We start from the raw sequence: 27,952 nt of genomic DNA on the forward strand, positions 1-27,952 counted from the left end.
CCTCTTTGTGCCACCGTGGTCATAAATTTATACACTGTGAAGGCTGGAAAGGACCTCAGGAGGTCATCTCGTCCAAGCCCCTGCTCAAAGCATGACTGTCCCCAGCTATCTCATCCCAGCCAAGGCTTTGTCTAGCTGGGTCTTAAAAACCTCTTGCTCAGGTTGACTTCAAGGGGGATTGTGCAGGTGAGGGAAGCATCCTTGTGTGGATATCTCTGGCAGAGGCGGTCCATCCTTTCCTTGTGAAGGGCTGAGCTTGCAGATCTTCCCTCTCCTGACACCCATCAGGTCTTGGGAGCCGTCTCATCCTTCCCGCCACCGTTGCAACGAGTGTTCCCCGGTCACGTTCTGCGCTCTCTCTATTGTGATTCCTCTCCCTTCTCTGCCACTAGCTCTGCTGCAGCATTGCCAGGTCTTAAATATGAAATTATTGTATTGCGAACTTAAAATGATCGTGTTTGCTGAAAAACTATCGTACACTGAAAGAACATGCTCGCTATGTCCGCTCCGCTCCGCTCCGCTCCAGGGCGGGACCCGCCTGCCAGGGCCACCCGCGTGCACGTGGGAGGCCGCCCCGGCCCCCCGTGCCCCGCAGCAGCGCATCCGCGGCAGCGACCGCGCTCCCGAGCATCGACAATAGCCCCGCGTCCTCCACGAAGCGCGCGGGCGGCGCGGACAACCAAGACCATCGTAAGCTACAGCGGGGCGGCACCAAGGGGGAGGGGGCGGGGCTCACCTGAGTGTTCGCGCGTGCGCACCATGGCCCCTCCCCTCCGCGCGCTTCCGGGTCACTGCGGCGGGTGAGGGGGCGGAGCTGCCGAGGCAGTTGCGGCCGTTGGAGCCATTGGGTGAGGCGGGCTGGGCACGGACGCGGACCCCCGCATGGGGGCGGCTCTCGCGCGCGTGGGGCCAGCGCCTACCCGCGCAGCATGAGGCTGCTGAGGAAGTAGGCGCTCGTTTCCCGGGACAAAGTCAACACGGGGAGGAGAAGGGGGAGACGGAGGGGCTGGGTTACAGAGCTTCCCCCTCCTCCAGTCGCCCATGATCGTGGCAGTGGTGCGCACCGAAATACATCCCCCTGTGCGGACCCGTGCTAAAACTTGGATCCTGCTCCACGTGGGCGAAGAGGTGGTTTGTCACAGTTATACTGCCATTACTAATTACTGAGCAGCAAAGTTACAGGGCAGCCGATTTGTGACTGGGGTGAAAAACTTTTTTTTTTTTTTTAATTAATTTTCCCTCACGAGACAAATTCTTTCCCAAAATGTAGACTTTAAATTAGTTCATGGAGATTACAAATCTAACACATGCACCTGGAATCAAGATGATTACTGGAGTTGTAGAAAGCTAAAAGATTGATCCATTGCATTTTGGGGTTTGGTTTTTTTTGCTCCCTCTCAAACTTGTTGCTATTTGCTGCAAGGAAGAGCTGTATATTAAATTAATGGCTCTCTAAACTTTCTGAGAGAGGTGACATTTACCAAGACCTCTTCTCGCTTTCAGATTTTAATCTTTATTAGAATTTCATTACTGGGACGCGTGAATACATTGGAGCCAGGACACATCAGGTGGCCCAAGCCTGCAGGATCCCTGCCGCCCCCAGGGCTGTAACAGGCCAGGTATTAAAAATAATGGAAATGTGGCAGGGCATACTATCACTCCCCCATATATTCCATGTACTATATGGTTTCCAGTGATTCCTACATCTGCCACAGTGTGCGTGGGGCAGTTCAGTAGGAATGGATGAATTTTCTGTTCACTGTGATCAATACGTGTCTTCCAATGGGACTTGGTTTGCAAATATTGAGTATTGATCAAGTATCTGACTCTGCTTATGATGGATAATCAGGTATTTAGGGACAGTTTGTTGTTTGTTGCCACCTTCCAATGAAGTAGAGTCTGCTTCTCCCCACCGCCCCCCGGGTGTATCAAGATTTAATGATAGCATGATTAGGTCTCATGATTTCTTTTGCATTGTGGAAGTGAAAAGAAGCCAAGTATAATTTCTCTTTTCAGGATGGATGGAACTCCTTTTTGTTTCTTTATTGACATGATTATTAAAAGTAGTTAATTAACTCAAACGTAACAGTATCAGCTGAATGCATTACATCGTGAATACATTTAGTAGTTTAAATGTTTAACTTCATTTAGTTGCTTTGTTGTAAGAGACATGATTAGGAACCAAACAGGTAGTATTTACAATTCTTGACGATGAAGATGTAAACTGTTCTTTTGTTGCCATAGATGTTCTATTCATGGGTGTATGAAAGAGATTCTGCTCCAAGTTAAATACTCTTGTTTCATAGTGGTTTGAAGGAGAGAGAGGATTTACTATAATTAAACAGAAAACTACAAAAATAATATTTCTCTCTCTTTTTCAGTAGGATTCTATAGCCATTCCAGGCTAGATTCATCATGATAACTCCAGCATTTGAACTTAGCCAAGATCCAGATTTTCTTACACTAACAATCAAAGTACCTTATGCCAGAATTTCTGAGTTTGATGTGTATTTTGATGGGGAGGATTTTAAATTTTATGCTAAACCTTACTTTCTCAGGTAAGTTACTGAGGGATTTTAAAATCATAAGCTTCATCAAATGAAAAATATTGAAAAGGGGGTGAGCCTTTTTCCTGGGTCTTGCAGAACATTCTAAAGCTCGAGCTCCTGTACAGTGATCTGCAGACTAAAATTATTGATAATGAGCTGGCTGGTCAGATGATGCTGTTAAATCACATTGAAATGACCTGAAGTATATGAAATGTTTTGCTAACGTTATTCTTCTGTGATGAATATTATCATTTGCGAGAGGGGAAAGTTTCTTTGTGCCTTCGCAAATCTCTCACGTACATTCTATACCAGTGTCAGTACTCAGAGGTTGCCCACGCTCCAAAAAAACTGAGAACCTTTGGTTTGCAATCATGAACTTTTTTATTTCCTGTGTGTTATGGAAACTTCAGTATCACATCAGTCGTCATATCTTGTACACATTTAACAGATGTAATGGCATGATGGCCATTCAAGCCATTGGGAGTCATGCATTAAAACTTTGTACTGCTTTTGGAATGGGCCTTATAGTTTTATGGGCTTATAAAGTGTTAGGTTAGAGAATGAATTCAATAAAATGTATTATTTTTGTCTGTAGACTGACTCTCCCTGGAAGAATTATTGAAGATGGAAGAGAAAAGGCATCTTACAATACTGACAAAGGTACTAGTTAATAGCATTGGTCTTTTCTTAAAATGCAGCACCAGGTCCCTACAAATTCTGCTACATTGCAGTTCCACAGAATGTGTAATCTGTTTACAGCAACAGCAAATGCATTAGGCTAGTTAAAAGGAACGTAAAGGTGGTTTCCATGTCCTGCCCCTGTCTGATGTTAGGAGCTACTCCTCCTGGTGTCCAGCTCTTGATGGACCTACCATGAGAAGTGATGATCCTCAATGGCAGAAGTTAATAAGCTGAAAACCAAATTCTTTCAAAATGAAGATCATAATCTTACTAATAAAGGTGTATCAGCATAATACAACATCTTCAAACATGATGGGAACTATGCAAGTCAGTGAACTAAGATCACAAGTTCATTCAGTCTACAAGGCACCTAAAAATTGATAAGTTGTAGTAGCTCAAAAGAGACAGCTGCCAAGACAGGTTTCTGGTTAGTTTGGAAGAGATGGCACACTGTCCCTGCTACTTTCCTTTAAAGAGATGCATTGTGGACACAAACCTTGAAAATTTGATTGCGCTTCTAATTAAAATTAAAACTGTATAAAGTAACACACATGTTTTGTTGGCTCTCAGATTAATATAGTATTTCATGTGGTATGAGAAGCTATTTTGAAGTGTCAGAGAATTATATATATGAGTAGTTTAAAATTCACAGAAGTGAAGGACATGTAATTGGATTGTTTGTAGGGTGTTGGGTATTTTCACTCTGATAGCAGCTTGACTTTGCATTGGTGTCTGGCTGATATGGATCTCAACTGCAGCGTCAAGACTTAACTTGTCAACTGTCCTGTACGAAAATAATCACTTAAGGTAAAGCCCCCCAAAATAGGTTTTGAAACCAGGACCTTAATAAATTAAGATGTAGTCTGCTGCCACCAAAACCTTGTTATTTCTACACTGACATAAAACGTGCAGCAGAACATTAAGTGGATTTTCCTTCAGTCTCAGATTTAATTACTTGTGAGGAGAAAAGACACCAAGTGAGAAGTAGATACCTGTCTGTTCATGTTATATGAGCTGTGTTGAGATGCTACTACAAGTGATAATTAGTGATGCAGTGTTTAAATTCTTTTTAAGAAACAACAGTTTAAGCCTTTGATTTTTTTTGTGGATTTTACACAGCAAGTTATCTCTAGAAAGATGCATAAAGATTAATACACAATAAAATATTAGTTGCATGCACCTATGTAGATAATCTATCAATATATTTATTTTTTAAATGAGAAATGCTTGAACATTTTACACACTATATCCTTTTTCACACATTAATTTTCTGAACTAAATTCTGACTTTTCTTTCAAGGAATATTTACAATTCAGTTACCAAAGGAGATTCCTGGCCAGTACTTTGAGGGGTTGGACATGCTAACAGCTCTCTTAGCCCCAAAGAAGGCAAGATCAGCAAAACCTTTAGTGGAAGAGATAGGTATGTGTAAAGACATTGGTAGATACCACATATTTAAATAGGTTAAACCTTAATGTGTTTGATATTTGTATATGTGTTTGTAAGTATAAATTTGTGTACAAAACAGCTTCTTACACCTGAAATGCCTAGTAAGCTTATAGGGTTTTTGGAAAGAATGTTACACAGGTTACATTTGTTTTCTTTTGAGATGTTTGTTAAACACACGCTAACCCTGTGTGGATCTTCGTTCCCCTCTAGTGGTTATATGGTGCAAAGAGGTTTAATCTACCTTTGCCTTCAAACTAATCTACCCAGTCTTCTAGCTCAAAAAGTAGCAGCTTGGTAAATCCAGAAGTTCCCTGGTTTAGTCCCCATAGATAACCTTTCTTAATGCATTATCACATATACAAGAATCCATGGTTAATTGTGTGAATATCTGTTGTCTTACCAAATTAGTTGCAATATTACTTTGTGTGTTTTTACCCCACTTTGTGGAATTTCGTTGAGCAAAATTGAATGCAGAATGACAGTGTTGGGACCAAGGTTTCACTCTGTATATAAAAAAGAAATATCTGATTTTCATTAGTTTCTCTTTTCATGGGGAGGAGAGTGTAGACAGGGATCTTAATTGGGCATAGAGCACCCATCTATGTGAAACATACCTTAATAATCAGTGAGCTACATTATTTACAAACAGAATTATCTGAAGATTTTAAAGCTATGTTCAGTCCAGTGTATATCACAATGCAATAATGCAGTATCTGTCATCAAAATGACAAAGGTTTGGAAAACTTAACATTCGGATGCCAAGTGCAGAAGATAACATTTCTCTAGAGGATAACCACTTGGATATCCAGAGGTGGCAATGCTCCTGCAAAACTCAACAAATTCTAAACCTGAGTAACAAATAATGGGCATGGAAACTAATGCAAACCATCATTTTTTCCAGTAGTCTCCTTTGCCTTTAGGGCTTTTGCTGGTCATCTGTGGATACTGTTTTAATTAGCCCTTAACCATGTCATGCTTTGCTTGGCACTGGTATATTTTCTTTTTGAGGGCCACCATGGTGAAATAGAATGGATTTAGAGCTAGGAGTCATTTGTATAGAGGTGCTGCCCTGAGTAATCCTTGAGGATTCCACATGTGTTCAACAGGATGAGGGATGTAGTAGAATCCTGCTGAGCCCTGCAAAGAAAAGTTATAGGTGATGCTGAAGAACAAAATAGATACCTTCTCTGGGAGCTCAAACATTGCAGAGCCATTAGTGTACAGGTATGTTAGCTGTTAAAAAATCAGACATCTTCAATGTATTGAGCCTGTTGTTTACTCGGGGCTAAAACCAAATTGGCTTGTATTAGGGAGACCTTAGAACCATAGATGTGGCTGAAGTTTACCTCACGTTTCTTATTATTTCTATTACAGCAGTATCCGAGGACCCCAATGGGATCAGACCTCACTATAATAGATGCTGTGCAAACACAGAAAACACCGGTCCCTGTCCCAATTAGAGCTGTTTTTTTATAATCTTCCTTCAAGGAAAGAACTGTCTGAAAGATGGTGATGACTGAAAAAGAGAAGTCCTTCCATCAGTAACCCTCAGGCTTCTCTTTAGTTACTATCTTGCATCCTCAAATTGGAGATGTTAGCACTTTTTTTTAAAGCCAAGTCCTGATCTTCACAGGCTTTCAGTAGCTTAGAAGGAAATGAATGTATTTTCCTTACAGATAGTTGGGCCAACTAGATCTGACTCGATATTTTCATGCCTGATATTTAGAAGAGGCAAGAATTCTTGTGGGTGTTATCTTTTATGGGACCAAGTGCATGATTTGGGATAGACATAGGCAAGCTTTCAGTATCACAGTACCCTTCCTTAACCCTCTGACCCTCAAACCTCTAACTACCACGCTTGGTATTAGATTGCATTCATCTATACCACTACTAATTTTTTCCCTTAGATAGTTGTATACCTTTGTTTTACAAATGGCTTTCATCCTCATCAGAGGCAAAGATTTTTGGGTAGTATCTTGTATTGGCGAGCTGTATAGTTGGGAAAGATCTTGGATAAACCTTTGGGTACAAAGTACCTTTCCCTCAAGTAACCATTTGTTGTTGTTTTTTTCTTTAAGTCAAGCCAGATACATGCCATTTTAGAGAAGAAAACAGTAACAGCAGCTAAGCTAAAGCAAAATTTTGCTATTCCTGGAATCCTAAATGTCTTTTACTAATCTTTCTTCTTCCTGTTTATTTTCTGGGAATTATTGGTTGTTCTGAAATATTTTCACATTGCTTGAATATGGTAAAAGGAAAATGCTTAATAGATTCATCTTTCCGTTAGCTATTAATGCAGTCACATTGTAACTTTATAATCCTTTTCCTTTTATGATATAAAATATTTGTAGGTAACTCTGCTGAGCTTGCTGATGAGCAAGAGGAGGAGGAGGAAGAAGAAGAACTTCACTGGGAAATTGAACAGACTCCGTACCAGGAGACTGTAGAAAGTACTTTGCATTTACAATGCTCCTATGGTTTTGGAAACTTAAAGTCAGGAGTGTTTCAGCGACTGCAGGTGTGTGATTTTTTTTTTTTTCTTTGAACGGGCTTAATGATTATGAGGTTTCTAAGATAGTTTGGTATAATCTAGCTTTCTGACATTTAAATTCAGTGCAAATATTACATTTTAAAGATTTGTCAAAAAATGAGGGCAAGCAGTGCTTTGAATGAACAATATGAAAATACAAAGATTTTGTCAAGTGTAAAATTAAATATAAAAATATTCTTTTGATTCTTTGTTATGCTTGTTTACTAAATTCCTTTTTCACGGTCACATCATGAATAATTTTCTCTTTGTATGTGTAAGTAGTTGGAAAATAGTGACTTTTTTTCATAGTTTCTAGGGTCGGAAGGGACCTGAGCAGATCATCTAATCCGATCCCCTGCCATGGCAGGAAGAGCACTGGGGTCAAATGACCCCAATAAGGTCATCCAACTTCCTCTTAAAAACCCCCAGGGTGGGAGCCTGCGCCACCTCACGTGGAAGCGGGTTCCAGACCCTAGCCGCCCTGACCGTGAAATAGCGCCTCCTGATGTCCAACTTAAACCTTCCCTCCGCCAGCTTGTGACCATTGTTCCTGGTCACTCCTTGCGGCGCTCGGGGGAACAGGGACTCCCCCAGCGCCTGCTGATCCCCCCCTAACCAGTTTATAACAGGCCACAAGATCCCCCCTCAGCCTTCTCTTTTGAAGGCTGAACAGGTTCAGGTCCCGCAACCTTTCCTCATAGGACCTACCCTGCTGTCCCTTGATCATACGAGTGGCCCTCCTCTGGACCCTCTCGATGCTGTCCACATCCCTCTTAAAGTGCGGCGCCCAGAACTGGACGCAGTACTCCAACTGCGGCCTGACCAGTGCTGCATAGAGGGGGCACTTTTTGGAGTGTGCAGTTTACTTGTTTTAGCTTGTGTTTGATTTTCTTATTAAGAATATTTGATTCCTTCTAACTTGCTGAGATTGACATTTTTTTAAGTATTCACATCCTCAGATGAAAAACCAGAAAAAAATTTCAACCACCAAATGTGAATAAAATCTAATTTTACCAGCAAATAGAAGAGCTTCAGGAATACTATAAAAACTAGTATAGCAGGGACTGCTTACAAAACTTTCCAGTCCCACCTTATCATATTTAGGGAACTTCAGCAGCACAGTACAAGTTTTACCTAGCAAAGCTTGTGGGTAATAAAATATTACCATAAGGTGCTTTTCTAGAAAATGTTTGTAGAATGTAGTATGCCACTAAGCTAATTTCTTGCTTTCCCTCTTCATCTCTGTAGCAAGAATTACAATTTAGTATGAATTCAAGTCTGTATTATAATGTTAAAGTAATCTCTCATTACACTCTTCTTTAACTTTTGTGCCTAGCAGAATTTGAATCTTCTAAAGTTTTCTGTTTGAACTTTTCAAGCAATGTAGTTTCTTGGCTATAGTTTTCCATTATGAAGAGGCAAGTCAGTTGATTTAGATTACTGGTTGGATACCAAGGAGACCTAGGTTCAGTTTCCTGCTCCACAAACTTCCTGTGTTTCTGTGGGCAAGCCACACTATTCTCTGAAAGAGAAATAATAGTGCAGCAGAACTCGGATCTTTCACATCCCAGAGGTTTGCAACCCATTTGATTCTCAGCAGGTTGCCGAATTAAGGCTGAGCTACTCAGCAGTTTGCTGTGGCTTTTACTTTAAAGGATACTACTTCTCTGATTAGTGGGGGTTCATCAGTGGTCCTGCAGAGCTGTTTGCCATAGCTCTGTGTCTCTCTAGATTGGCTGCAAACCTTCATCTTTGCAGGTGGATAAGGAACCTAACCAAACGCTGTACTTTTCTACCTGAAAATGAAGTGAGAACTGTAAAGCTATTTAAGTAACTAAAATACATAACTATATCTCTAAAATCAATGACGGTAAGATAGACAAGTAGGCTTTTTGCTGGCAGGTGTGATTTTTGTTATTCTCAGAGTTAGTACCAAATGCAGGCATCTTGATTGTCATTAAAATCAATATATGGAATTTGTATAAAAACTCAGAAGTGGATTTTGAGAAACCTAGTTTGTTATGGTGTATGTAGAGACTAGGGGTGTCAAAGATATGGCCCATAGGCTGCATCTAGCAATTACCCCCCCAGCCCTAGTGCTGCCCTGGGTTTCCTGTGTGGCGCATGCTGGCCCAGCCTTACAGAGGGCACAGGATGTGCACTGTATGCAGCACCTGATCCAGCCACTCTGGGATCTGTGATACTCCCCTAGCTAGCCAGGGATGCACACCACAGACAGTGCCTGCTCTAGTTGGTCTGGGAGCTGTGTTGCCCATGGCACCCACAGGCACTACAAGCATCATTGGTTCCAGTCTGGATGGAGTGGGTGCTGCATGCAGCACAGTTCCGGACCCGCGGTGGGGAGTGCCATGGGCGCCATGGATCCCAGAATGAATACTGCATATGGCACAGTCTGGCCTGAGCAAGCACCACACATTGCTCATGATGCCCTCTCCCAGGTAGTCTGGGGACCATGCTACTCCCAGCTCTCACCCCAGCTGGACTGCACTGCACATGGTGCCCATCTCAGCCAGTCTGGGAGGCCATGCTGCATGCCTGTTTGAGCCAGGCCAGGACCTGCACTGCATGCAGTGTGTGTCCTAGACCAGGTGGAGTGGGTATCATGTGTAGCGCACATCCCAGAGTGACGGGAACAGATAATGTGTATGGTGAATCCGGCATGAAAGGGAAAGAGGTCTGTGGAGCCAGATGAGTTTGACACGCCTGATAGAGACTATGGAAAAAGATCCAGATAATGCAGGTTACTATAGCTGTGTTACCAGTTATTTACTGCCTCATTATATCCATGTATGTTAGATCTTCACAATAGCCTGATTATAGATTAAAACTATTTTGTTGTCTCAGATTGACCTGTACTGAAAGGACACTGTTTAACTAATCTTGCCTGTGATTAAAAATAACCGAAACACAATTTCGCTTTCTATTAGTGCCTGCTAGAAACTGTTGCTAATTTAAGTTCTGCGCCTCCAGGTTGTCCAGCATGGATAGACTCCATGGAAGTCAGTAGAACTCTGTTCTGGCACTGAAATTTGCCTTTGTGGAATAACTTGCATTGGAACCTTAAATTGCAGGCTTAACTTGCATTGCTTGTGTGCTGATATCAAATGATTTATTTATTTTTAGGCCACTTGGAATAAGCTGAATATGTACAACCTATAGAGAATAAGAGTTACGTAAAGATATAATTAGAATGTACTGCTTTTATCAGGATAATAGTAGGCAATTTACAGAGTAATATTCTGTTTATTTACATATCAAGAGGTAGGAATACTTGTTGTTTCAAATGCTTCTAATTGTAAAGATGGGGCAATGTAATTTGGTTACTGCATGAATTATATTTTCTTGTGTAGGCTAAGAGAGGAGTACTGTCATAGGGAAGGCTTTCATATTTTAATAGTACATTTATTAATTGGTCTGTTACCATGGAATTCTTGTAGAAGTGCATATCAAACCCAGATTAGTGTTCCATTATTTCATGATGGATATCATTACTCTGTAATTCCAAATTAACTAATGATTGGTCACTTCAAAGTGGTAACCATGTCAATTTGTGCATAAATGCTGAGCTGCAATGTATGAAAGTCAGTGGAAGCAGAAATGCTTAACTATTCGTAGGATTGGTCCCTCAGCTTCCAGAAAGTATAATGCATGTGTTTTATCTATACCCTTGTTACAGTGACTTGTTTCATTAAGCATTAGAAGTTTGATGCATCAATGAAAAAAATATGCCTTTTGTTTTATAACCCAAATATTTATAATGTTTAAAAGTCCTAAGATATTTGGCCATTATTTATTAAGCAGTGTGATCTGTACTTGAAAGATGATCAGAGTTGGTTGAAGCAAATCTAATTAGAATAGTTAAATTAATTTATTCATTTCACTAATACTTCAACATGGAGTCAGCATCAGATATTACAAATCAAAAAGCAACAGAGTTACAAAATTCTTAGGGAGCACCATTGGAGACTAGACAAAGACTATTTTCTCATTGTATGCTAATAGCATAGAAAATATTAACATCATGTTAATTATGCATATATCACTAAATATTCAGTGGAAGCTGAAGGCACTGTATTATGTCACATAATGCCTAGCTTTTTTGGGAAGGGAGACTTGGTAACATTATCTGTCATTAACTGCAGTCCTTTTGTGAATGCCTGTTTGCCATTCTTCCTACATGTTCATTTTTAATGAAGTAACCTACTGTGGCATCTTTGTGACTTGGTTTGCTTATTCTTTATGTTCTTATTGCCTTTCCAGGATGAACTTAGTGATGTTATTGACTTGAAGCATCCAGACTCAACTCCTGTCAAAGAACGCAGGCAGAAGCGACTGGCAGCTGAGGCTGCCAAGTTTGATCCTGATCATTACCTGTAAGTACTAATTTATTCCTCCTGACCAAGTGAATGTACATCAGTTGAAATATTTTCGTTTTGACATTTAACAGATGATGGATTTTAAGGTCTCTTTTGACTATAATAAGTATACTTTAATATGCTTGACTCTTTGTCTCATATCTCTAGACCTCAGAGAATAATCGTAAGTGTGAATGTGATACAAGGCATTGCTTATCTGCTTCAGGCTTGCCTTACTGCTCAATTAAACTCAAAGGCCAGCCTGTACTCAAGCAGAGCTGCTGCAAACTGTGCAGAATGTTGTTTCATAGTTGACCTCTCCAGCAGCAGGGTAGTCAATCCCTGCCAGCATTTTGGGGTTGTAGACATTGTAGCTTTGTTTTCTCTTGAGTAATGATGGCAATCGACCCACCTGGTCCATGAGCAGGTATTTGTTTTTAGGTGATTTCCAGTCGTTTTTCCTCACATTTCTGTAGAATCACAAAATCATAGATAAGAAGTGGAAGGTACCTCTGAAACAGGGGCTCCCAAACTCTGGTGCATGTACCCCTGGGAGTATGCAAGACATCTCTGGGAGGTGTGTGGGAGAAATTGTATAATGGCAGATTTCATTTTCACTATAATAAGAATTGGCATGTAAGTGGTTAAAATATAAAATGTATGCTGGTACCCAGGCAGCTGATAAATCTGGAAGGGGATACACAATAAGAAAAGGTTTGGGTACCTCTGCTCTAGAGGTCATCTAGTTCAGCCCTTTACCAGAGGCAGGATCATCCCTTTCCAAACCATCCTGTACAAATCTGTTGTTAAACCTATTAATCAAACTACACAGTCAATCCTGGCACAACCGTAAGACATAACACCCTAACCTGCCACAGGTGAACTGGAGGGACAATGGTGGCTAATGTCTTTGCTATGCGGGTTGTTAAAAACATGGGTGGTCCAAGGAAGAGGGAAAACCCCGCACTACAGAGGTGTGTACCAATCTGACTGTGGGGTTAAATTTCTTCCAGAATCCAAATATGGTGATTGGCCTGGCCCTGAAGAGAGGGAAAATACCCTTTTGCCAGAACCTCCAGGTTTAATTCACAACAGGAGTATTGGTACACCTCAGTCAAAATAGCCAGTGCCCAATGAAATCACGTAACTTATCTTCAGGCCATTTTTATTTCTAGTCATAAACTGTTCCCTCCTATCCTGTTTTCCTTCTTGAGTTGCTTGCTCAGGAATAAGCAGAAAATTTGCAAAGACTGGACTTTCAAGCAAAATTCTATATGTTCTATTATCAGACTGTTTCCTCCCACTTAAGGCAGAAAAAAATGATCTTTCATGGAGTCTTCCCTTTCATATCAAAGAAGGGAGAAAAATTAACTGATAGGCAGACAGCATAGGTGTCAGAAAGAACTGTTGAAGCACTCCCTTACAATAACACTCCCTTGCTTTTTCACGTATAGACCTCACTTATCTCATTTGTTTGTGGCAGAGTAATGGTCTGTTGTAGGAGGAAATCATCTCGATTTTTGGTTTCTAGAATGTTTGAAACAGGAATTACAGGAAGCTTTCTTTGTTTTGAAATCTTGTGTATGCAATATGTGGGGTTTTTTCTTTCTCTTTTAGAGCATATATCCAAACAATAGTGTGTAGGACTTTTGCCCTTCCCTGTACCTCAGCCCACTTGGAAATCTCTGAAGTTATTTGTCTTGGCTAAAGAGTTTTTTCTACTTTTCCAGGAAGAAGCACTCCAGTTTTTACCTTTTTTCGGGGGGGTAGTGGTGTCATAATTGTCCTCATAGATTGTAGAGCTGACCATCCATCTCCCCTCCCTCTGCATCTAACTGACAGAACAAGGAGCAATGGTTTCAGTTGCAGCAAGGGAAGTTGAAGTTCGATATTAGGACAAATTTTCTCACTAGGAGGGTAGTAAAACACTAGAACAGGTTACCCAGGGAGGTTGTGGAACCTCCATCCTTGAAAGTTTTTAAGATCCAGTTTGACAAAGCCTTGGGTGGGATGAGATGGTTGAAGCTGGTTCTGCTTTGAGCAGGGGGTTGGACTAGACGACCTCTTGAGGTCCCTTCAAACCTTCATTTTCTATGGTTCTATGAATGGGAGCAATGTTAGCAATTCTACTTTTTTCCTTCCTGGTTAGTCATAACTGGCTATTGGTTTCTTGGTGGAATTTAAGGAGTTTAGGTTGACCTATAAAGTCCTAGGTTATGCTTACTGGCTCTAGCCAAGGTTGTACAAAGATACCAAGCAAGCTTTGAGACTGGAAGGATTGTAGCCATGCTAGTTCAGTCCTGTACCTAGGCTCCTATACTCTGTGTTTCAGCAAACCTACTTAGCCCAGGTCTAGTGTTGTGTTAATGTGCCAGTATTGGTCCCATTTCAGTGTTCGTGCATGTGGAGCTAGTCTAGGTATCTCTACATGGCACTGCACAGTGATCCAGAGAGACAGCCTAAATGGCTTTGTTGGCTACTTGCAAATCTGTCTCTCTGTGTAAAACTGCTACTGCTGTAGTTAGCAAAGGTGCTTATGCTGAAGAATATTGCTTTAAAAGGGAGTTTAAAGCTGGTATGACATTTGCTGTGACATCTCATGCAGCAGCCCAGATTTGTTGACCTAAAGGAAGGCTTCAGTGTCCAACAGTTTCCAGGCTTTGGGGATTCTGTATGGTAAAATAGGGTTGTTGTTTGGATTTTCATGTGATATTTGGTTAAAAAATTTCCATTTTTAGGGCAGAGATTTGGGTCAGGTTTGTTTTTAAAGCAGCTGTATTTCTGATGTGTTCAAGTCAGGTGCCCTCTCTCTCTAAATTGTCATAAATGGCATGTGACTCTTCTTTTCCAGTGCTGACTTTTTTGAAGATGAAGCTATTCAGTTTGTTTTGAAGTACAAGCCGTGGTGGGTTGATGCCTATAAGAAAAAGATGGCTTCCCAAGAAGGGAGTTATCAGGAACTGGAGAGTCGAACAACTTTTGGTAAGAATGTCCAATGTGCAGTCATGGTTTTTATTGTGACTGTTCCGCATTTTGTCACGTTGCTGTCATCAAGTTGAAAAATCCTATTCTTACCTAACAATTTTCAATCATGTCCAGTAATATTAATGCCTTTTGTAGAGAGGGCTGATTCCACACCATATCTTGTCTTTGTTCATTGAAAGAATATGTATATAATGGGAGTGGTTTAGGAGGAATGTGTGTCTGTTTGGAGCAGTTTGTAAGACGGGATAAACTGGTTATTTCTGCTGCAGCATTTATATGTAACTTCTGTTTTATGAAATACTGTATTCAAGCTTGGTGCTTCTTCACAACAACTGTAGTGTTAGCTCTCTGGGTCATCTTTTTTCCTTAAAGGTTATATTGGACACATCAGAGACCTGTGAAATTGTTCCCTTTAAAGACTATACTATGTTTTTTAAAGATGTGACAACCCTCCAGTGAGTCACCAACTCACAAAATGTAAATGCAAATTTAAAATGTTTTTGCTTGGCTATTATAGTAGCTAGAAGGTTGGAGACATCCGTGAGCTACTAGTGTATCTCTTGTTTCTCTCTTCAAATTTTTCAAGTGATTTTTTTTTTTTTTTTTTCCTTATACAAGACAGGTTTCTTCTCCTGAAAATACAACAGTAATGGATTTTTATATCCACTTATAAATATGATGCGGCTGCATTACTGTAAGAGTCATTGTTCAGAATCATTTGAATAAGTCTTTTCTAATATTAGCTAGGTTTTCTGTCTGAGATGTCTGTAATTTTTAGGAATTTGTTACTATTTTTATATAGTATTTAACTATACATTGCACTTGCTATTCCACAGATAATGTCCTAGGGGCTTATTCCCTTCAAAAGAAAATCATTTCCATTTCTTGCTTAGAAACTAAAAGGTGTTTTTGAGCTTCAGTAGATGAATTTGTTGTAATACTGCTTGCAAGGTGAGGTTACTACTTCTGCATATAGTGGTTACAGAATGTACTCTAGGTGACTGTTATGCAGGTTCTGTGATTGTCCTATCAAACAGCTTGCTCATTTCCTAGATAATTTAGGAGCATAGCATTTTCCACACTAGATGATAATTGGTGTTCGCAGTTCACTTAGCCAAATGTTGCCACGATTAGCTATATTATAGAAAATAATAAATATGAAAAGCAGCGGAATATAAAATAAGTAGTTTTATTGCAGGTTATAGTTTTAAAGAAAACTTACAGACTTCATGGATACTAGCACATGCAAGCTACTCGGGTATTACAAATTTGAGTGCCTTTATTAGGAGAATTATGCAGAGAATTGAACTATACAAAATGATTGTCCTTTTTACCTTCCCCTCCCTCCCAAGCTCCCCTCTCCTCCCTCATTATCATGAAGAAATTTTCATTTTGTAAGTGTAATCAAGAGCTCTTAGTCTGTTGGCCTGCATGTGGCTGAACTGAAGAAGCTCATGGAGTTTTGTCAATCTGTAGTAAATTTTAAATGTCTTGAGACGGTCTTGTTTGAGTTACGTAATAAAAGTAATCAAAAACTTTTCTGTCGTCTCACATTTGGAAAAAATAGTTGTTCTCGGATATGTCGGCTAGAGTTGACAGGGAGCTGAGTAAGGGTCTAAAGCTAGTCAAGATTGTTGAACCCTAATTTAGCTGTGGTAAAAGAAATCGCCATGAGAGGGAGTGCAGGTTCCATCTGACGGTCTGTCGTAAATGCAAAACAGGGCAGGAAGCCTCAAGGGTACACAAAGTATGTCCATGCTGTGGATCAACAATTACACAATGAGATATCTGATGAGTTCCCTATGCTTGGAAAAAGTATAAAAGCAATAAAATCAGTCATGCCAATTTGAGTTACAGTTAGATTCTGAGGTGACAGTTAAGTTACAGAGTTGCTTTACTTCTCAGTTTTTACAAGGTAAATGCAAACTGCCCCTTGTGCGATGTATACCGGAAAAGAACTAGTGCTGCAGGTTATTGTCAGAGCAGAGGTAGCATGGAAGGGGAACATGTAGGAACTGTATGAGTATGTTATGATAAGTGAAATATCTATCTTACTGCCTGACAGAGGTTGTTTCATTTCTGGTAAGACCTAAAGAAAAATCTTACTCTAATGGGCAAAAGTGCACTATATGCCTAAACCAGTTAAAGGACTGTCACTGACTCATGGCCTTTAGAGCATGCCACATCAACAAGCCTAAGAAGGTTTGGCCAATGCTCAACTCCAAGAAGTCAAAGTACAGGTATAGGAGATCTACAGGTACAAACTATATATATTTCAATAACTTTTACAAATCTAGTTAGATGATGCCCATTTCAGTATAAAGCCATGGTGCCTCGTAGGGTATGTTTCAGTGAGGATTTCATGATAGGGTATACATGAGATTGGACTTTTTTTTTTTTTAAATAGCAATGTCTGTAGCATGCACCATTTACCTCCTTGGGTTCTTATGCAAGGGCATAAGAAATTTTAGCCTCTGACAACAAATACCTCAATTTCTCCTCCTTCTGAGTTCTAAACATATATTTCTTTCAAACTGTTTGATGAAGAAAATGTATTTATCATCCTTACTGAATAAAGAAAAAGTCCACTCTACCCCAACAACATTCGTGTATATGTTGGGCATAGCTGTTGCATGCTTACAGCCATGGCAGACTCTAATCTTCTGGGTTTAAACACTTCCCAGTCTGTTATAGACTTCCCCTGGTGAGCATATTTAAGCAACACCTGTTCTGTTTGGGGAGAAGTTGCATCCCTGCTGAGTGTGGTGTGCAAACCCATTCCCTCAAGGACTTGTATGTTTAGGGATGTGTGATAGAAATGACTCCTAACTGAGCAGTTTGTGCATGCCACTTCAGCTGAGGACTTCCAAACAGTGAAAAGGATTGTTTTCAATGAGTACTACCTCCAGAAAAGACCAGACCCTGGACTTGAAGCAGCAATGGAAAAGCAGAGGAAATGCTGTCAATTGGCAACAGCCAGGGTCAGTTCTGGGGGGTATGTAGTGGTGCAGAGGCAGCCCTCTTTCCATCAACTACTCCACAGGAGAGCAGCCAGGGACTTTTTTTTTTTTTTTAAGTCCCTGAAGCAAGCAAGCAAGGATTTGCCCGGCCTTCCCCTCCATGCACAGCAGCACCTCTGCTTCTGTCCCCTCCCCACTCCCCTGCTCACTGCTGCTAGTCTCCAGCTGCCCTAGGAACAGGAGGGCAGGAGCTCCAGAGCCGTTTCTGCCTGCTCCAGTCATGCTTCAGGCAGAACTAGGCTCAGCCAGGGACAGCAGCAGCAGCAGCGGGTGGGTCCTTGCTCCTTGTCCAGATCCCTCCAGCATTTCCTACCAGCCGAGGAGCAGGCAAGGGAGAAAGGAACCCAGCTGCTACTGCTGCTGCGTCTCTAGCCAAACATGGCTCCGTGCGCAGCTCAGCTTCAGTGGAGCACCTCTGGAGCCTCATCCCCTTGCCCCAACCTGACCCAGGTCAGCTGAAGACAGCAGCGGTGGGCAGGGGTGGAGAGAAAGGGAGGGGACTTGCCACTGTTCATGGAGGGGAAAGGAGTGGAGATTCTTACCTACTTGAGGGACTAAAAGAGTCCCCTGATGCTGCTTCTGCAGGGTGGCCTGCCCATCCTGGTGTGTGTTGGGGGGAGACTGGGATCTGGGGTGCAGCCACCTTTGTAGCACAAGTCACTTCTGCACTGATGTTTTGAAAACCCTGGGTCTGCCCATGGCAGCAGCCATGTTAATGCAGGCAGCCTTGGCAGAGTGGTCATTTGCACTAGCACCTATTAGGTTGTGCCTCTAGATTTCCTGTACTTTGTAGTCTTTGACCTCTTGTAGGCAGGCATTGGCCTTACTGCCAGTGGGGGTTGAGCACCTTGGTGCCAATCACAACACTAGTGCCAGGGTCAGTGTCAACACCATCAGTGGATTTGACATCAGTGCCACGGTGAGACTGAAAAGCATGGTCAAACAGAATATAGGTATGGTTCTGAAGATTAGGAGGTTTTCTGGAAGGAGAGGCAATGTTGTCTTCAAAAGAGAAGGCGATAAAGTCCTCCATCACATTAGGAAGAAACCATGACAAAAAATCTCTTGGGTCCACAACTGTGCTGGTTGTAGACCCAAGAGTTACCCTCATTGAACTAGTTCTGTCTCCTCTGGGGACATCTTTGGCACGTGGCCAACACATGGCGTTTGTGCTAGGCCAAGTGCAACTAACGGTTGGGCACATCATTCAAGGAATGCTTATGTATTCTCCAGGTCATCTCTTCTCTCCAGTATGGAGCAGAAATGCCTCTCCTTTATCATGTGAAAGCAGCTCCAGAACCGGTCCCGGTGATTTCTCTCACATGATGGGCTGACCAGACTAGTGCCCATCAAGTATGCCACCCTGCCCATAGTGTCCCTACAGAGGTCATCAACCCAAGTGTCTCATAGTACATGATGTCCATTATTATACCATTAGTTTACTGTACTGTTTTACTCCGTCTAACTGTGGGGTTCTTTAGGTCATCTCAAAAGAAAGTAAGCAGTGTTACCAGTGTTGTGTTACCAGTTGTCTGAGGTGCATCTCCCTGCAAATCTGGAGTCTCTCTACTAGCAATTTTGCTAACACATGGCCATATTGAAGATCTGCCAAGTGGAGAGAGAGAATAACTCATTGATCTTTGTCAAGCACTGTGTCTTGGTTTAACAGCTAGGTCAGATACCAAGTCTGGAAAAGCAGTACTGCAATCACTCTTTGACTGAAGGTGAAATTCACTCCCATGATCCTGAGATGCTGCTTACCAATCACCAGTGGTAGGACTCACAAAGACGTGAAGAAGGAAGAGAAGTTATTCAGCAGTAACTGGTTCTTCAGGATATTGCAGTGTGTCAATCCCATAGCTGGCCTCCATCCCCTCTTTGTAGAGTCCCTAGGTACCACTATCTGAATTCCAAGGGAACTGAGAGAGAATTGGAACTGCTGCAGCCTCCCACAAGAGCACATAAAAAGCATATGGTGCATTTGCTGTGGCTTTCTTGGATTTGGCAGTTAAAAACAATCCAGTCTCGTGCACATGAGGCTCATGCATACCTGTTGGGATCCATTCTGAGGAGAATGCTTTGGAAAAGCCCCCCGCTATTTTAGGGTAAATAATCATTCTTTTTTCATGCAGCTGGCCTTCCTTCCATGTCTTGAAAACACTGCTTTGGGCTTTGTGAGTACTGTTTTTATGCCATGTGTAGCCTTGCAGAAAAACAGTACAAATGCATTTACTCTTATCATATTGATTCATATCGTGAGTTAATATGTTTATAATGCAGTAAGTTATAAGGCTTCATTTTATGCCATTTGGCTCTAACAGACATTTCCTTTTAATTGTGGAAGTACTCACTACCTCTGCCAGAAATTTCACAAGAAGGAAATCCACCTTGAGTTCTGTCGATTCAAAGAGGTTATGAAAATGAATCATTATGATTTAATTATGTTTGTAAACTAATATAAGTGCAAAATATGTGTGATTCATAATAGGTGAACATCTCACTTCACTTAAGAGGTGCTTTATGATTAGAACCATTCTGTGTTAGAAAACTTTGGTTTGCAGATGCTCAGCAACTGTACATCTACCATACCGAACAAAAATGTGATGTGATAAAAGCGGTGGTTTAGTTTTTAGATCAATTAACCTAGTTTAATCAGTTTTAGGGTCCTTTCTGTACTTTGAATGGATTAGAGTATGGGAACATGAGGCAAATCTGTTCACAATACCAGTGAAGATGAAAGATAAATGTAATTAAGAGTAACAACTTTTTAAGGGTTTTAGAAATGGACCTCTAACTCCATTCTGTGTAAAATAACTTTTTAAAATTCAGCATTGGCTCTTAGCCCTCCAAGTCCAGAGTTTGTAGCTGAATTAGAAGTCCCTGGTCTTTCCTTAATCAACCCAGTAAAATGATAGTCTCCTTCAGCAGTTTTTTATGCCAACTGCATGAACTGCTGTTTCAATGACAGCAGGCAGCAGTCATTTTTTATACCTTTTTATTGTAAATACCCACACTGTAGAAATAGATTTTGTATTTGAACCCTGGGCCAGTGGGAAAGTACAGGAAGGCATTAATTTATGTTTCAGAAAAGGAGAAATATGTTTTGATTTATTGGGTACACGGGTTTGGAGTTTTGAGAGTAAAAGATGGTGTGGTACTTTAAGGTACTCTAATTTGTATTGCTTATCAGTTTTTCTTTAAAAAATCACAATGTCAAATTCGTTGGCAGTAGAAGACTTATGTGAATAGTGATCTGTTTTCTAACACAGTAAGTGAAAGAGAATATTCAAATTAGTATTGGATTCAAGAATACTAGGGTTAACAAATAGAACCAAGGCCTGGGGTTTGGTTAACATGTTGATAGTAGTCTGGATAGCTAGATAGATAAAACACATCTGGCAAAGGACTTTAAAAAGCAGGAAATGACCATTAGGAGGTATGCAACTGATACTTCCAAAAACATTTTACTTCAATGTGAAATGAATGAGGGCTGTGATTTGTAATATAATAATAGAGCATGAAATATAATACTCTGGTCTAAGATCCTTCTGCCATAACAAATTCAGATTTTTTTAATTTTGAAGTAAAAAGTTACCATGACAAAAATACAATCCTAATGAATATTATGCAGCTGTGTAGTTGCATCAGCAACAGGACAGATTAAGAGCTCTAGGAGCATGATGGCTAACAAAATATTTTTCTCCTTTGTAATTCATGCACTGAGATGCATTACTCATGTATTTTCTTCTCTGTAAAGCTGCCAAGGTGTTTCTGGATCTGTCTAGATTGGGCAATAGAAGGCTCCCACCTCCTGTAAGTTCCCAGTGGATATTCTCTCCAGAACTGGTGGTAGTCCAGGCTCTCTACTATCTGGTTATTGTCAGACAGACAACTAGGCATGATTCAGACAGGTACTAAAGCATAACATGCCTCACTTTAGACAAGAATAGTCTGATTGAAACCAGTGACACTACCCTAATTCTTAAGGTTAGGAATGCACTTAAATACTGTGTTGAATTGAACCTATAACTCATCAACCTTGTTTTTTTTATACTAGTTCGTAGAAGCAAGGACTCCTTAGCCAAGCTTTAGAGAACCTGGCTAGATGTACACCTTGCTGGGGTCGTTTGACCCCAGTACTCTTTCCTGTCATGGCAGGGGGTCGGACTAGATGATCTGCTCAGGTCCCTTCCGACCCTAGAAACTATGAAACCAGTCCAGCTCTTGGCTTTGTTTTCAGCCTGTTGCAGTCTTCGCAACCTGCTCTCTTCCTGTACATTTCTTATAGTTCCAATGCAGCAGTTCTGCACTGAGAAACATGGGGCTCCATCCCATTACACCTCTCATTACTCCACTCCTTAAGTCCGCAGGAAAGAAATGCTTATCTTGGTCTTCTGTGGATTCTGCAATCTAAGGAGGACTCAGCAGCTTGCTTGTCCGTCGCGGCAGTGGACCAGAAGACTAGAGGAAAGCAAGTCTACTTTCCATCTAGGAAAATGACCACATAATACACAAAATATACTAAAATACTGTGTGAACTAGTAGCTTCATGAAAAGATAAGAACTCAGCATGAACATTCATGTATCATCTTCTTCAAAATATTGAACCGAAGCAAAACTATTGCTTACTTTTTGTATCTATGATGTTTTTGATTGGGAGGAATATTTAGAAATAATTAGTCTCTTCTTTTTTGCATAGTATTACCATTAGGTAGATATTGTATTTGATTTGAAAAGTGACATTATTTCATCCTCAGTTATGATCCTTTTCCTTGGGTTTTTTTGGGGGGTGGGAGGGTTGTTTTTTTAACTTCATCAGTTCTCTGAATGTCTCATTTCCAGTTTTGAGATCAGCTCTTCTCATTAGGATTTAATGTCTTTAGTTGTTTTCTCTTACCTTTTCTGTCTCTTTATCTAGCTCTTTGTACACACTGTATATTTTCCCTTATATCTACTGTGCTGTTCTTTTGCCCTAAGTGGGTTTTTTATTTTTTTGTTCTGTTTTATTTGTTAAAATGTTCCTTACAATCATTTCCAGGACAGCTTGGTTTTTTCCCCTCATTTTCCTTCTCAGCTTAAATCACAGCCATCAGTTAAGATCGCTGAAAAATTGCTTTTCAGTTTGACCCAGTATGCCTGGGACACCAGTAAGAACATTAGAGAGCAGACTCCTTCATTGTGTTTACAGAAAAATATCACTTCAGGAGTGGACACCTTTTTCCAAAGCTGACAGGCCCAAATTTTTGTTCATACTTTCAATGTCTAATGCAAGTCAAATAATCCTCCCCAAAAGCCTAACTAATTATATAGCCTTTCCCATGGGGGAGAGACTTTTCAAAAGCTGTCTTTCTTCTGTTGAGGTTCACATTAGAGACTTGCTTCTACTGATTCCAGATGAAAGGCTTTATATTTTGTAACAGTCACGTTCAGCTTAGTTAAAAGTTCATTTTTATTCTACTTCAAATCACAGAACAGTAAAACTCCTTCTTAGGCAACACAAAAGTCTTCAAAGGCTCAGGCAGACACATGCATTTAATATAACATGTATATGCTCCAGGGATAATTTATTTTATTTACACTAATCCATCATGCTTACTGCTGACCAGTCTCTCTCTGATCTCTTTTAAGAAGAGAAACAATTCCTTTTTAAAGATCCAGCCTTTCAATAAGCCTCTGAATGCCCAAATACTATTAGCAAGAGTTTCACAGATTTACAATGAATTACTGTTTTCTCTTCCTGAGGTCTCTGAAATTGTTATGCATGTCTTGCACAGTCTTCCTGGCTCACATTGCATGAGTAACATTAGTAGCAGTGATAGTCCTGAGCACACATTCTCTTCAAGTAGGGGTAAAATATTTATATATGTATTTATTTAAGCACTGCTTGATAGGCTTTGTACAAAAATAGGCCTCTTCCCCACAATTCTGCAGTCTTGAAAGGTGACAAAATGATAGAGTAACAGGAGGAAACATTTTTAAATAGAGTTTTTGATATAGTTTAAATACAGGTTTGAGGATTCGTGGAAAAAATGAGCCTTGAAGAGGGCTTGACAGAAGTTTGTGAAATGTAGGTACTATCAGCGCCGACTTAGTAAAGATACACTTGGAGAGGCTGGATGTGTGTTAAGTCAGTGGGACTGGATGAGCTCCATCCAAGGGTGCTGAAAGAATGAGCCAGTGTCATAGCAGAGCCACTGGGATGGCTGTTTGAGCACTCATGGTGCTCAGGTGAGGTCCCTTTTGGTGTTTTCCCTCCTTTTCCTTCTCTGCTTGAATCACAGCCATCAGTTAAGATCCCTGGAAAAGGGCCAATGTGGTCCCTATTTTCAAGAAGGGGAGGAAGGAGGATCCTGGGTACCTATAGGCTGGTTAGTCTTGCCTCTATCCTTGGGAAAATCTTTGAAAAAAATTATCAAGGATCACATTTGTAGGAGTCAAACGAGTAATATAATGTTGAAGGGCAACCAGCATGGGTTCATAGTAGGTAGATCCTGCCTGACTAACCTTCAACATTCTGCTTATGACCAGGTCACTAAACGCTTACATGCAGAAGTTGAGGTAGATGTCATCTACTTGGACTTCAAGAAGGCCTTCAACATGGTATCCCATCCTATTCTCATAAACAAATTGAATGATTGTGCCATAGATGATTACACAGTCATATGGGTGGCAAATTGGTTTAAGGGTCGTACCCAGAGAGTGGTGGTGGACAGGTCAATATTGACCTGGAAAGATGTGGGGAGTGGGGTCCCCTAAGGCTTGGTCCTTGGGTCGGTGCTGTTCAATATCTTCATCAGCAACCTGGATTTGGGCATGGAAAGCACTCTGTGGAAATTCACAGATGACACAAAACTGTAGGGTGAAGTACACACACTGATGGGAGGAAACCGAATCCAGGTGGACCTGGACAGGTTAGAGTAGTGGGCAGAGAACAGTAGGGTGCAGTTCAACAAGGATAAGTGCAAGGTGCTGCACTGAGGGAGGGGGAATCACCAGCACTCCTATAGGCTCGGGGATGACCTCAGCAGTACAGCGGCGGAAAGAGATCTCAGAGTCGTTATTGACGACTCGTATTCATCTTGGAGTCGACGTGACGAAGTAATTAGCAGAGCCACCCACACTTCATCATGCATTAATAGGTGCATCACGAACAGGTCCAGGGGGGTGATACTCCCCCTCTATGAGGCACTGGTCAGGCCACACCTGGAGTATTGTGTCCAATTCTGGGCACTGAAGTTCAAGAGGGATGTGGACAACCTTGAGAGGGTCCAGAGGAGGGCCACTCATATGGTTAGAGACTTGCAGGGAAGGCCCTGTGAGGAAAGGCTGAGGGACCTGGACAGCCTTTTCAGCCTGCTGCAATCACAGTGCATCGGAGCAGCCTCACTGCACGTGTATAGGCGCCCGCTGTGACCAATCTCACAAGGTAAAGAACAACTCAAGGGAAATGCTGTCTCCCCCCGATTAGGCTAGTAATTAAGATTGTTAACACCGCTATGAGCCTTTCTTCTAAGAACCTGTGCAAGATTTAGATATACTGAATAATAAATATTAAAACAGGCTTCTTGGTAGATATTACACCCATTTTACAGCTGGCTGGGGTCAGTTTACCTGGAAGTTAAGTGAAATACTTATTGACAAAGAGGAGTTGGCTTTAGAAACAGTATTCACAGTGAAAACCCATTGCATATTTTTCTTCCTCTTCCTATCTTCAATTTGATATTAAACAAACATTAAAAAGCAATTTGAAATGCATTTATTTATAATAAAGTCCTAGCAATATTTAGCTTCTCCAAAAAAAAGTTGTCTGTGCAACTGCATGCCACTGCTAGTTCCACTATGCTATGATTGCACAAAAGAAACTTTTTAAAAAAGGTTTAACTTAAATATTTTTATACAGAAATGATCAGAGTGGCTTTATAATAGGCATACCTGATCTCTTTCTTGAAAAAAATGTCTTGTTTGGAGTTTGATAAAGAGAAAGTGTATATTGTGACCTTTTGAAAAACACATAATTACACTGTACCAAGAAACATCATTTGGGCATTACTAATGTATAAATTATAAATCAAGTTGATTAGAAGGGCTCGTGTAATTAGCATGCACTAGATAATGACTGATACTGATCTGCAAGAGATTAATGTTAAATACTGTGCAAGTATTGTTAGCTATAACATTAGTAACACAATGTGCAAAATACAGGTGTGAAGTGGTAAAATATAATTATGGTTTTATTATTCTTCTGATCTATCTATGCAGAATATTTGAAAAATGACATTGAAATGAAGGGATAGATGATTTGATATGTTAATGAGCAGTTTCAGGCCTGGCTAATTTATAACTCAAAATCTTTAAGGACTGGAAAGATCTTTATTTGTCAACTAGAGGAAAAGTATTTTCTCTAGAGTGAAATTTTATTAAGAACACCTGGCACTTAGTAGCTACTAAATTAATGAACATCTCACAACATTACCTCAGGGAATTGTCTGCTTCAGAACTTATTTGCTGACTTCCAGTGGACCTGCTTTTCCCCTGTATAAGTTCAGTTGGATGTACATTATGAAGTACACTCTTTCCCTGCTTCAAAACACACAACTTCTGAAGCATATTTTTGTCACTTATGCCATCTCATTTTGGTGGGTTATAGTACTGATCACCTCATTCATGCAGGGTTCTCTTGCTTTTTTCAGGTCTGCTAATTTCATTGCATGCTCATGCTTACATCTTCCTTCAAAATGTGCACTTTGGTTACAGAATCCAATTTTTTTTGTTAGTAGCCAAATTTTAAGCAGTCAGTTTGGACTGATTCTTGTCCCTGATAATGTGTAACCCCTGTTTATGCATGTCTTGGATTGTTGATCATGTTTTACCTATGCATATTTCTGTAGCACTCACGGAGTACAGATTGTCGTATTGGATCAGTCCTATGGTCCACCTGGTATGTTGTCCATCATGCAACTGTAGCCAGCAACAGATGTCCCTGAGGAATTATTTGGCTTCCCTGAAGTATCATTTGCCTAAGTTGTTCTGTTAGTCTTTGATAGCAATTCTCTCCCGGGTTTTCTAGTTATACTTAAATATTTTTTGTTTGTTTTCATATCTTAGGCTGTTTGCTCTTTAGATTCCCTTTTTAGCTTTTAATCTTTTCCATCTTCCATTTTACCTAACGTAGTTTGTGCGCCTATTTGATAGCCTCAGTAGGGTGAGATTTCCATTTACATATAATTGTGCAATAAATTGCAGAACAGTCTCCTCCTGAGGTTTCTCTACTGGAAGTTAGTTGAAATTTGAAAATGACTTGTTTTTTTCCAATTTGACCTCACTCTAAGTGCGGGCACCCTGATGTGATAGCTTCTGATACCACCTCAGAGCCCACCATTCTGTAACAAAATGCAAATGGTTTTATGTTATGTTTTTTTCAGAAATTGATTTTTTTTTCAAATGTTTTGTAACATTCACAAGTAGGCTTACAGACAATTTAACATAAATGAACCAGGTCACTCACTGAAAAATCAATAAGAGTTTATAAGCAAACCTCTTGGTAATTTTAAAAAACTAGATCGCACCATGTGTTTATATGATGTAAGGGATAAATGCTGAACCACATGGTATTGATGGAAAAAAGGGCAGAATTGTTATTCTTTTGATAAACTGTCATTCTTGCTAACCTATGGCACAAGGAAAAGATAGGACAAAAGCTGGAATTTCTTCGTTGGAATTTGTAAATAAGTGGATGCTGGCTTAGGTTCCAAAGAAATGTTTAGTTTGCAAAATTAACTAAGTACTAAAATCAAAGTATTTAATGCTCATAAAGCTGTAAGCTAACAATCTGAATGAAAATATTTTAGAACAGCCTCTTTGGTATCTTAATTTGACCTGAGACCAGTTTCTTCTTAATATAGTCCAAGTGTGCCTGGGGGGACTTGCAGTTAATTATTCACTTCTCTCTCCTACAGTTTAAGGAAAAGTTCAAAAACCTTTTCTCATTACATTTAGGCAACTATTGGAAGAAACGCATTGTTCAACATTAACCCTAATTTGTACTTATTAAAAATAAAAAGTCAGTATGAGAGAAGAAACAGAACTTGTTCCTTTGAAAATCTAAACAGCAAAAATCTTTCTTACTAATATGAGGATGAGTTACTAATACTAATACTTATAACATGAGTTAGCAAGATAATGATTGCACTATTTAAAAAAAAAAGTTGCAATGAATCATGATTTTAATCACACAGCTAAAAACTCAAAATTATGCAGGTACTTTCTATGGTTGGGTGGAGTGCAAGTGTGGGGGAGAATTTGTGAGGCTGTGGGGGACTGTGGGTGTGTGGGGGGGGGGTTGGAGCCCAGGGAGGGAGGCGG

General features: G+C 40.4%; 1 protein-coding gene across 5 annotated transcripts in view; it reads left to right on the forward strand.

The window, feature by feature from the left end:
- The first annotated feature begins 749 nt into the window (after positions 1-749).
- SHQ1 (SHQ1, H/ACA ribonucleoprotein assembly factor) overlaps positions 750-27,952 on the forward strand; it is a 95,166-nt gene continuing 67,963 nt past the window's right edge. The window contains exons 1-7 of one of the 5 annotated variants that reach the window (XM_019504746.1): positions 750-800; positions 2,385-2,558; positions 3,145-3,209; positions 4,530-4,652; positions 7,031-7,197; positions 11,491-11,603; positions 14,437-14,567. In XM_019504746.1, coding sequence (XP_019360291.1) covers positions 2,416-2,558; positions 3,145-3,209; positions 4,530-4,652; positions 7,031-7,197; positions 11,491-11,603; positions 14,437-14,567 — 742 coding nt within the window. In that variant the 5' untranslated portion in view covers positions 750-800; positions 2,385-2,415. Of the gene's footprint in view, positions 801-1,440; positions 1,620-2,381; positions 2,559-3,144; positions 3,210-4,529; positions 4,653-7,030; positions 7,198-11,490; positions 11,604-14,436; positions 14,568-27,952 lie in introns of those variants that run through there. The other 4 variants (XM_019504745.1, XM_019504748.1, XM_019504744.1 and 1 more) reach the window with 4 other exon arrangements.

This window comes from Gavialis gangeticus, unplaced genomic scaffold, assembly GCF_001723915.1.
Source record: "Gavialis gangeticus isolate Ggan-Ray unplaced genomic scaffold, GavGan_comp1, whole genome shotgun sequence".
Taxonomy (NCBI): Eukaryota; Metazoa; Chordata; order Crocodylia; family Gavialidae; genus Gavialis; species Gavialis gangeticus.